The sequence below is a fragment of the Stomoxys calcitrans genome, chromosome 1, assembly GCF_963082655.1.
Source record: "Stomoxys calcitrans chromosome 1, idStoCalc2.1, whole genome shotgun sequence".
NCBI lineage: Eukaryota > Metazoa > Arthropoda > Insecta > Diptera > Muscidae > Stomoxys > Stomoxys calcitrans.
In genome coordinates, this window is record NC_081552.1 from 207,844,309 (window position 1) to 207,856,520 (window position 12,212).

Below are 12,212 nucleotides of genomic sequence, written 5' to 3' on the forward strand. Positions count from 1 at the left end.
TAGAGGAAATTTGTAGAGAAGACGAGCTAGCGAAACTCATTTCAGGGGCTTGGTCATCTGTGGATACGACCCTAACGACATAGAAGCTAAGTTTTCAAGATCAGGCCCGAAGGGCAACGAATGACAGATGGTCACAAAATGGGTGTTGTGAACACTCCGAAATTATGTGGCTCGGGCCACCCCGACATAATTTTTTCTAAGGATAAATTTTAACATATTTTTCGATTTGGAGTCACAGTGAGGCCCATTCGGTCATACCAGTTACTAGAGGCCAAACTTTAATATCAGCTTCGTACTCTACTTCCAAACATCTTTAATTTGATATCCATATTGTCCTAATTGGTAAAACTGTCCGTTTGGAGGGTTTCGGCAGCAGCGTTCTCCCAGGTTGCTTGACTACAAACGTTTATGCCAGGTGCCTGTGTCTGAATTACCCTTGGGTTGAAAACAAAATTTCACTTAAATTGTTTGGGTGTTTTTAAAAGGAGGGCTATTTCATTGACAGCAATCAGCACTGACGTGCGAGAAGTCTCTCCACTGGCCCTTAATGAAATGTCTGTTTTCTATGGACTTGTAAACATAAAATCATTGACTAATGGAAATGTTCTTTAATTTCCTTTCAGATTACCATGCAACATAATCGGTTTGATATTTGAACTCCTGGCCTGTGTCAAAAAAAAAAAAAAAAAATCGCCTTGTCTCACAACAAGAACAACAACAAAAACGTAAAGCAGTAATTGCTCAATCAAAATCCATGCAAAATCAAGGCTTAATCGAACAGCTACACATAATCTCATCATAAAGCCAACAAAACCAGGGCAGAGTAAAATTGAAAGAAAATGATGACACCATTCTGTCGAAATCGAATCACAAAAAAATCATGAATGAAAGGCTCAACAAAATTTCAAAATAAAATTTCAACGATGACAAGGCTTTAGGCAGGAAAAGCAGGCAGCTACAGCACACAAAGACACCCTTGCCAAATCCAAAGGCGAATCCCCTACAACAACTGCCAATTCGGGGGAATAACACGTGAATAGCGAAACTGCTGAGAGTACAAGTCCTTGTTTTATTTTTCGGTTTTCGGTTGTTTCTTGGAAATTTTTTGGCCTGGTGTTGATTACACTCGAAAACTTTACTATCTCTCAATTCACTGAAGCGTCTCGCACATTTCCACAAACACGCACACACACACACACACACACATACCTTACGTTGAACAGAATTCGGGCGTCCCTTTGGCCCCGGGGGTAACTGATGCTTAAACAGTGATAAATAATAAAATAAATAAATCAACAGCGTAAATTGTTTACAAAACCAGTTGGCGTGAAAAATCATCGGCATCAGCGTTAAAACGAGCAGCAGGGACGAGACGCGAGCAAAAAACAAAACAACAAGACAAGACAAGCAAAACAGCACTGTCGTATATGTAACATAAAAATGCCCTCTGCTCCTCCCCATACGGCACTTATAGAAGGCAGCCGAAAAAGCCAGCAATTCCCCACCATTTCAGCATCCGCATCCGCCTCAGCCTCAGCTTCGTCAACACCATTAAACTGAGCCTAATGAAATTGTAAATTTATAACACTTTTTCCCCATTTATTTTCATTCGACGTGTTGTCGAACCAACGAACGAAAAACAGCCTGCCAGGCCATCTCCAAAAAAAAAAACAAAAACCAGCCCGAAAAAAAACGCAACCAAAGCAAAGCTGAACAGAGCGAGTGGGAAACAAAAAGTGATTCACTCAAAATTGAAATTGGATTAACATAACCCTTATCAAAATTCATGTTCCCGCACATGCAGGACGTGGCGTAGTCGAATTGATATTTACTTACCATCGTCATCATCCCTAGTCTACCCCTTATCATAAGGAGCAAAAACACACACACGCGCACATACAAACAACAACTCCCACATACTCTGGTACTGGGCCATAATAAAAATCTAATAGAAATTATATAGTCCATGGCAGGATAAACAAGGACGTGTTAAACTCTTCACACCCAGATACAACAACAACCAACAACGAACGAGACTACTTGGACGACCATCCCACATTATTATCAAAACACATCGACAGAGGAAACAAGCCAAGTCAGAATTCAAGTGTTTTTTTTTTTCTTTTTTGCGCCGAAAATGTAATGGAAGTGAGTGACGTACACAAAAAATGGATTTCATCGGCCTTTTCAAGGCTGTTTTGTTTCTGTACGCAGTCAAAGGTAAGTCAACACTTCAATTGATCAATTTAGCACAGCATAGTCTAAGGGGTATGGGAAAGATTTTTGTTATGAACAAATAAAAGAGTGCTAAGTTCGCTGATATTGTGTCAAATTGTATAAGAATTGCGCCCTCTAGGGGCTTAAGAAGTAAAATCGGGAGATCGGTTCAAAATCAGGTTAAAAAACCGATTTAAACCATATTTGGCTCGTATGCTGAAGGTCAAAGGAGAATTCGTATACAATTTCAGGCAAATCGGATAATTATTGCGCCCTCTAGAGGCTCAAGAAGTAAAATCGGGAGATCGGTTTATATGGTAGCTATATTAGATAATAAAACACTTCATGGAAAATTTCGGCCAAATCGGATGATAACTGCGCCCTCTAGAGGCTCAAGAAGTATAATCGGGAGATCCGTTTATCTGGGAGTCATATCAGGTTATAAACCGATTCGGCCCATATGTGGCATAGTTGGTGGAAGTTATAGCAAAACACCTCATGCACAAATTTAACCAAATCAGATAAAAATTGCGCCCTCTAGGGGCTTAAGATGTAAAATCGGGAGATCGGGTTACATGGCAGCTACATCAGGATATAAACCGACTTGGACCATACTTGGCACAGTTGTTGAAAGTCATAACAAAACACTTCATGGAAAATTTCGGCCAAATCGGATAATAACTGCGCCCTCTATAGGCTCAAGAAGTAAAATCGTGAGATCGGTTTATATGGGAGCTATATCAGGTAAAAAAACCAACTCGGACCACACTTGGCACAGTTGTTGGAAGTCATACCAAAACGACATGTGTAAAATTTCAGGCAACTTGGATGTTTACTGCGCCCTCTATAGGCTCAAGAAGTAAAATCGGGAGATCGGTTTATATGGTTATGAACCGATTCGACCCATACTTATCACAGTTGTTGGAAGTCGTAACAAAACACTTCATGCAAAAATTTAACCAAATCAGATAAAAATTGCGCGCCCCCAGAGGGCGCATTATAAGAAGTAAAATCGGGACATCGGTTTATATGAGAGCTATGCCAGGTTGTAAACCGATTTGGACCATACTTGGCATAGTTGTTGGAAGTCACAACAAAACACTTGGTGCAAAGTTTTAGCCAAATCGGATAATTATTGCGCCCTCTAGGGGCCTAAGAAGTAAAATCGGGAGATCGGTTTACATTGGAGCTACATCAGGATATAAACCGACTTGGACCATACTTGGTACAGTTGTTGGAAGTCGTAACAAAACACTTCGTGCAAAAATTTAGGCAAATCAGACAATTGTTGCGCCCTCTATGGGCTCAAGAAATAAAATCGGGACATCGGTTTATAGGCGAGCTATGTCAGGTTATAAACCCATTCTGACCATACTTGGTACACTTGTTGGAAGTCATAACAAAACACTTCATGGAAAATTTAGACCAAATCGGATGATTATTGTGCCCTCTATAGGCTGAAGAAGTAAAACCGGAACATCGGTTTATATGGGAGCTATGTCAGGTTATAAACCGATTCGGACCATATTTGGCACTGTTGTTAGAATTTATACTAAAACGACACCTCATGCAGCATTTCAACCGAATCGGATAAGAATTGAGCACAGTTGTTCTATGTCATTACACAACACGTTGTGCTAAATTTCATTCCAATCGAATAAGAATTGCGCCCTCTAAAGGCCTAAGAAGTCAAGACCCAAGATCTATTTATGTGGCAGCTATATCAGGTTATGGACCGATTTGAACCATACTTGGCACAGTTGTTGTATGTCATTACAAAACACGTTGTGCAATATTTCATTCCAATTGAATAAGAATTGCGCCCTCTAGAGGCTAAAGGAGTCAAAACCCAAGATCGGTTTATATGGCAGCTATATCAGGTTATGGACCGATTTGAACCATATTTGGCACAGTTGTTATATGTCATTACAAAACACATTGTGCAAAATTTCATTTTAATCGGATGAGAATTGCACCCTCTAGAGGCTCAAGAAGTCAAGACCCAAGATCGGTTTATATGACAGCTATATCAAAACATGGACCGATATGGCCCATTTACAATCCATATCGACCTACACTAATAAAAAGTATTTGAGTAAAATTTCAAGCGGCTAGCTTTACTCCTTCGAAAATTAGCGTGCTTTCGACAGACCGACGGACGGATGGAGCTGGCTAGATCGACATAAAATGTCGCGACGATCAAGAATATGTATACTTTATGGGGTCTCAGGCGAATATTTCGAATAGTTACAAACAGAATGACGAGATTAGTATACCCCCATCCTATGGTGGAGGGAAAACCAAACCAAAACTAAAGAAACCATGGATCTAAAATCAAACTCTAATCCGCTCCTCTCCCCCATCCCATGGGGGAGAGCATAATAACCGTAATATGTATGCATTTTGGGCAGAGCGCAGAGGTAAGCATGTTCGCCTATGACGCTGAACGCCTGGGTTCGAATCCTGGCGAGACCATCAAAAATATTTTCAGCGGTGGTTTTTCCCTCCTAATGCTGGCAACATTTGTGAGGTACTATGCCATGTAAAACTTCTCTCCAAAGAGGTGTCGCACTGCGGCACGCCGTTCGGACTCGGCTATAAAAAGGAGGCCCTGCACTCGTTGATATGTGAGAAGTTTGACCCTGTTTCTCAGTGGAATGTTCATGGCCACCTTTTGGTGCGATTGTGATGCCTTTCATCATGCCATCCAGTGAGACGATAACATCGGCCTTGTTCTTCGATTTCCAGGGAAATGCATCAAAAATTTTAATTTATTTGAATACAATTTGCAGCCCATGAAATCTTTATTGCTACTATAATAGTTTATATTGGACTACATCGCCCTTGAAAACGAATTCGGTGTAGTAGAGGTATCCATGTTTCCTCACATGGATTTCCTCTATTATGCGAGGATGTTTACGAAATGTTTTCCTCAAAATTTCAAATCACACCATATGTAAGAAAATTGCGGAAATGAGTTTGCACTTGTAAAGTTAAATATTCTACATTTACTTATTTTCTGAGTAGTAATTATTCAAAAAAAAAAAAAAAAAATGAAAATCATTTCAAAAGTTTGTGTAAAATGCCATTGTCCTTTTTTTGTTAACTATTCTCCAAGCTTTGACATTTTTTTTCTTTGATTTTCAACGAGTGACTAACACATTTGTATACGTGTAGATACATCTATGCCAAAGGAAATGAACAGCAAAGAAAGGAAGGAAAACATTGGAATGCTGCAAACTATGCGAACAATAATGTTTAGAAATGATATGCAAAGTATGCATAGGTACCAACTTATGTTCATGGTAAATGGAAGCGAAACATTAGGATGTAACGAGAAAAATATCTCAAGTTTTGAAACATTCGATTGGAGAATCGAAAAAGATAGATGGCTGAACCAACTAAATACAATACAATCGGTGTAAGCAGATGATTAACTAGTGATCATTTAGACAAGTAAAAAGTAAAAGCGTGCTAAGTTCGGCCGGGCCGAATCTTATATACCCTCCACCATGGATCGCATTTGTCGAGTTCTTTTCCCAGCATCTCTTCTTAGGCAAAAAAGGGATATAAGAAAAGATTTGATCTGCTATTAGAGCGATATCAAGATAGGGTCCGGTTTGGACCACAATTAAATTACATGTTGGAGACCTGTGTTAAATGTCAGACAATTCGAATAAGAATTGCGCCCTTTGGGGGCTCAAGAAGTAAAATAGAGAGATCGATTTATATGGGAGCTGTATCAGGCTATAGACCGATTCAGACCATAATACACAAGTATGTTGATGGTCATGAGAGAATCCGTCGTACAAAATTTCATTCTAATCGGATAGGAATTGCGCCCTCTAGAGGCTCAAAAAGTCAAAATCCCAGATCGGTTTATATGGCAGCTATATCGGGTTATGAACCGATTTGAACCTTATTTGACACAGTTGTTGACAGTAAGAATAAAATACGTCATACAAAATTTCATTTAAATCGGATAGGAATTGCGCCCTCTAGAGGCTCAAGAAGTCAAGTCCCCAGATCTGTTTATATGACAGCTATATCAGGTTATTAACCGATTTGAACCATACTTTGCACAATTGTTGGATATCATAACAAAACACGTCGTGCAAAATTTCATTCCAATCGGATAAGAATTGCGCACTCTAGAGGCTCAAGAAGTCAAGACCCAAGATCGGTTTATATGGCAGCTATATCAGGTTATGGACCGATTTGAACCATACTTGGTCAAGTTGTTGGATATCATAATAAAATACGTCGTGCAAAATTTCATTCCAATCGGATAAGAATTGCGCACTCTAGAGGCTCAAGAAGTCAAGACCCAAGATCGGTTTATATGGCAGCTATATCAGGTTATGGACCGATTTGAACCATACTTGGCACAGTTATTGGATATCATAATAAAATACGTCGTGCAAAAATTCATTCCAATCTGATACGAATTGCGCACTCTAGAGGCTCAAGAAGTCAAGACCCAAGATCGGTTTATATGGCAGCTATATCAGGTTATTGACCGATTTGAACCATACTTGGCAAAGTTGTTGGATATCATAACAAAATACGTCGTGCAAAATTTCATTTGAATCGGATTCGAATTGCGCACTCTAGAAGCTTAAGAAGTCAAGACCCAATATCGGTTTATATGGCAGCTATATCAAAACATGGACCGATATGGCCCATTTACAATACCAACCGACCTACACTAATAAGAAGTATTTGTGCAAAATTTCAAGCTTTACTCCTTCGGAAGTTAGCGTGCTTTCGACAGACAGACGGATGGACGGACGGACGGACGGGCGGACATGGCTAGATCGACATAAAATATCACGACGATCAAGAATTTATATACTTCATGGGGTCTCAGACGAATATTTCGAGTATACCCCCCATCCTATGGTGGAGGGTATCAAAAGTTTGGCCGGACCGATACCCAGCACCTCGGGTATATGCTAATATACTAGCTGGACAGGACCCGATTCGCTGCGCCTTCTTTTACTTTATCAGGTAATAGACCGATTTAGACCGTACTTTGCACAATTGTTGCTAGTAATAACAGAACACTGTATGCGAAATTTCAGCCTAATCAGACCAGAATTTCGGCTTGTAAGGGCTCAAGAAGTTAAATCGGGAGATCGGTTTATATGGGAGCTACATCAGGTTATAGACCGATTTGGACCGTACTTGGCGCAGTTGTTGGAAGTTATAACAGAATACTAAGTGAAAAATTTTAGCTAAATTGGTCAAAAACTGCGCTTGATATAGTCCCCATATAGACCGATCCTCCGATTTGGGGTCTTAGGCCCTAAAAGCCACATTTTTTATCCGATTTTGCTGAAATTTGGGACAGTGAGTTGTGTTAGGCCCTTTGACATCCTTCTTCAATTTGGCCTAGATCGGTCTAGATTTAGATATAGCTGCCATATAGACCGATCCTCCGATTTATTGTCTAAGGCCCATAAAAGCCACATTTATTATCCGATTTTGCTGAAATTTGGGACAGTGTGTTGTGTTAGGCCCTTCGACATCCTTCTTTAATTTGGCCCAGATCGGTCTAGATTTAGATATAGCTGCCATATAGACCGATCCTCCGATTTATTGTCTTAGGCCCATAAACGCCACATTTATTATCCGCTTTTGCTGAAATTTGGGACAGTGAGTTGCGTTAGGCCCTTCGACATCATTCATCAATTTGGCCCAGATCGGTTCAGATTTGAATATAGCTGCCATATAGACCGATCCTCCGATATAGGGTCTTAGGCCCATAAACGCCACATTTATTATCCGCTTTTGCTGAAATTTGGGACAGTGAGTTGTGTTAGGCCCTTTGACATCCTTCTTTAATTTGGCCTACATCGGTCTAGATTTAGATATAGCTGCCATATAGACCGATCCTCCGATTTATTGTCTTAGCCACATTTATTATCCGATTTTGCTGAAATTTGGGACAGTGTGTTGTGTTAGGCCCTTCGACATCCTTTGTCAATTTGGCCCAGATCGGGCCAGATTTGGATATAGCTGCCCTATAGACCGATCCTCCGATTTGGGGTCTTAGGCCCATAAACGCCACATTTATTATCCGCTTTTGCTGAAATTTGGGACAGTGAGTTGCGTTAGGCCCTTCGACATCATTCATCAATTTGGCCCAGATCGGTTCAGATTTGAATATAGCTGCCATATAGACCGATCCTCCAATTTAGGGTCTTTGGTCCATAAAAGCCACATTTATCATCCGGGACAATGCGTTGTGTTAGGCTCTTCAACATTTTTCTGCAACTTGGCCCAAATCAGTCGAGATTTGGATATAGCTGCCATATAGACCGATATCTCGATTTAAAGTCTTGGCCATATAAAAGGCGCATATATAATCCGATTTCACTGAAATTTGATACAGTGACTTATGTTAGGCTTTTCGACATCCTTGTCGCATATGTTTCAGATCGGTGTATTTTTATTAGATATACCTACTAAAAAGACCAATACTTTGTTATACACAATTGAACAATGACTTGTAGTTATAAGTCCTTGGTCCAAATCAGAACATATTTCGATATAACTGCTATGGGGCATAAGGTATGCAGTTTTTCACCGGATTTTGATGAAAGGTGGTTAACAGATATACCCGAGGTGGTGGGTATCCAAAGTGCGGCCCGGCCGAACTTAATGCCTTTTCACTTGTTGTTGTTAACTCTGCCTTATAGATCTCTTGTGATTGAAAAATCTTTTGCAATGCTGGTTCTTAATATAAGCGAGTCCTGCAGGACGTTCATTTTCAATGTTTCTTTAAACCTTAAACGTCGTGTTTCTGTTTACCAGTAAAGTTTTGTGGAACTTTTCTTCCCACTTTCTTCAAAATTCACATTTGTCCCCTTAACAAAGTTTCATTACACTCTTCTAAACATCTCGTCATACATAAAATTATATCGTGGCATCAAGTGGATAATATTTATATGCAATCCCTCCATTTATACATAATGTATGTGCATACATATGTATGTATGTATGTATGTATGTACATAGCATATAAGCTCTCATAAATAATTCACATCCCATGCGGTTGGGTAAATGATTTTTTGCTATTAAAAGCATTTGCAGAGAAAAATATAAGTCAAGATACTCTCAAGGTATTCACACAATGGCTTTGCGAAATGAATGGCATCTGCATTTGAATTGAGATATTCTTACATACTACACACACACACACACACACACACGCATACACAGAAACATAGAAAAAAGAAATCCCCAACTATTTACAATAGCATAAACCTTGAGTTAACCCATGACAGTTTGAGCAATGACGACTAAATATTTTATTAAAATTTTTAATGAGATTTTCTGAGAAACTTTTCCAAACAGCATAAATGTTTTAGACAATCAAAAGAGACTGTTTATTTTTGGTTGAAATAAAATGCAATTGAGAGAAATGTAATGCAACGTAAAGTATGATGTAATGATAATTGATTTTTTTTGCTGCTTTAGTTTTAGTGATGTGTTTGTGGGGCAAAATTTCAGGTGCTTGGTATCCAAGGTATGTCCTGGCTGAGTTTACCAAATTTTCACTTGTCTAAAATGGACTTAGGTAAGGTTAGGTTGAAAAGAGGGTGCGGATATAAATCCGCCCCATGCCACCATGAACATACAACTATGCCAGTAATCGGCTTGTTGTGCGCTCTAAATACTAAAAAAGTAACCTTGAAAAAGAAAATCTTAGTTAGTAATTCCATGCTACTTACAAAATCCTTCATTGTTTTCCATGCCACGCCCCTAAGTAGGTTCATGTCTGGTATGGAGTCCCCACCTAAGTGCTGGCATCTGTTAGATGCGAAAGCCGGGCAATGACATAGAAAATGCTCCAACGTCTCATCATCTGCCATCACTTGCCGCAGCGATGTAAATAAGCTCGTGTCCCGTTATGATACCAATAGCTATACTGACCACCTTCTTACTTCCTTTCAGTAATGGCCTCGTCTTCTCACGATCTGGATTCCCTCATAGGATTTTCGCCGTCTTACCTACCGAAGCGCTTCGGGTTAACCACATTTATTGACGGCAGTTCTCTAGCCTTTACCGCCAAATCGTCTGCTCTCTCTTCCCCAGTTATTCCGCTGTGGCTCGGCCCCCAAACAGTGCGGATCGTGCCATCCTCAGAGAAGGCGTTAATCTCATTCTTACATTCCAATACTGTTTGTGATCTTACCGACCTGGTTGTTATTGCCCTATTTGGCCTGTTTACTGTCCTTAACGTCCTTGCGTTAACAAAACACCACCTCACACATTCCGTGAACGCCCGGATCTCCGCCTGCAGGACCGAATTATGGTCAAGCAGTCTAAAACATACAGAAAACAGAGGCCACCGTAGCGCAGAGGTTGGCATGTCCGCCTATGACTCTGAACGCCTGGATTCGAATCCTGGCGAGACCATCAGAAAAAATTTTCAGCGGTGGTTTTCCCCTCCTAATGCTGGCAACATTTGTGAGGTACTATGCCATGTAAAACTTCTCTCCAAAGTGGTGTCGCACTGCTGCACGCCGTTCGGACTCGGCTATGAAAAGTAGGCCTCTTATCAATGAGCTTAAACTTGAAGCGCACTCTTAGACGTGTGAGAAGTTTGCCCATATTCCTTAGTGGAATGTTCATGGGCAAAATTTGCCATTTGCTTTTGTCTAAAACAGATCTCAGTCCCTCAGGGTTCTCAATGTAGACCCCCAGGCCCACTCTGTCCTCTAGCTTTGATGCATCCATGTAACATGATCTTCCAGATGGCAACACTAGGTTTCAGTCAATCCAGGTAGCAGGGCCTTTCACTTGATTTTAAGTTTGATCTCAGGTATCCCATTTGCAACCTTTTCCATGCCTATCGTGTGCAAAATGCAAGACCTTTCGCCTTCTGTGCATAGCTGATTCGGATAGATACCCCCGCACGCTCCCGTAGAGCCAGTGGACTATCCTCGGATTCAGGCCACATTATGAGCCTACGGCCGCACGCTCCCGTAGAGCCAGTGGACTATACTCGGATTCAGGCCCCATTTCGAGCCTACGGCCGGTCGACATAGTGTCCATTATCTGTAAGCCTGAATGTAGCACTTCCAACTAAGTTGCCTATTCAAGATTACTCCTAAGTATTTGACCATGTCAGATATCGAAATCCTAAATACCACCCTTGGCCCACCTTCGTCTTCCTCGTGAACAGGCATATTTTAGTCTTGTCTAGGTTAATATTGAAACCTCTGGGCCTAGCCCAGTCATATGCCATATGCAAGACCCTTTCGGACCTTCTGCATAGCTCGTTCGGAACCTTACTCCTTTGAAGTATTATAACATCGCCTGCGTAGCAGACGGGTTCAAATCCCTCCTCAGTCAGCATCCGCCATAGGTCATTTATGGTGGTCACCCATAGGAGTGGCGATAATATGCCCCCCTGTGGCGTGCCCTGTGCCACTTTCTCCCTTACATTTATGCCATGGGACACACAATTTATCCACCTGTTCCTTAGCATATGGTTTATCCAGTCTTTAAGGACCGGGTCCATCCGGTACTGGTCTATGGTTTGCATCGGTGTGTCGGTCCGCACATTGTTAAAAGCCCCCCTTGATGTCAATGCATACCGCCAGGGTGTAGGTTTTGGCATCGAAGGATTCTTCTATTTTATGCACAACCTCGTGCCGGGCAGTCTCCAACGACCTTCTCTTGGCATAGACATGCTGTTTGTATTTGAGCAGTTCGCTGGATGTCCTACTCTTTATCATGGTTTCCACAACACGTTCCATGGTTTTGAGTAGAAAGGACGTAAGGCTTATGGGTCTGTAGGCCTTTGGTGTTGCATATAAATACCACCCTTGCCTGCTGCCAGGCTTTCGGACTATATGCAAGTCCTAGGCACGCTGTGAAAATAGTGGCCAGATGAGGCGTCAGATAGTCGGCCTCCGGAAATATTCCATCAGGTCCGGGTGACTTAAATGGTTTGAAGCTCCTCAAGGATTCCTTCATCA

At 41.0% G+C, this 12,212-nt stretch overlaps 1 protein-coding gene across 4 annotated transcripts in view; it reads left to right on the top strand.

Moving 5' to 3' along the window:
• The first annotated feature begins 1,668 nt into the window (after positions 1-1,668).
• Positions 1,669-12,212, top strand: part of LOC106093173 (cell adhesion molecule Dscam2) — a 324,166-nt gene continuing 313,622 nt past the window's right edge. For all 4 annotated transcript variants that reach the window (XR_009398464.1, XM_059369629.1, XM_059369636.1 and 1 more), the window contains exon 1: positions 1,669-2,220. Coding sequence is in view for 3 of the 4 variants with exons in the window: in XM_059369629.1 (XP_059225612.1) it covers positions 2,169-2,220 (52 nt within the window). In the remaining variant the exon portion in view is untranslated. The remainder of the gene's footprint in view (positions 2,221-12,212) is intronic.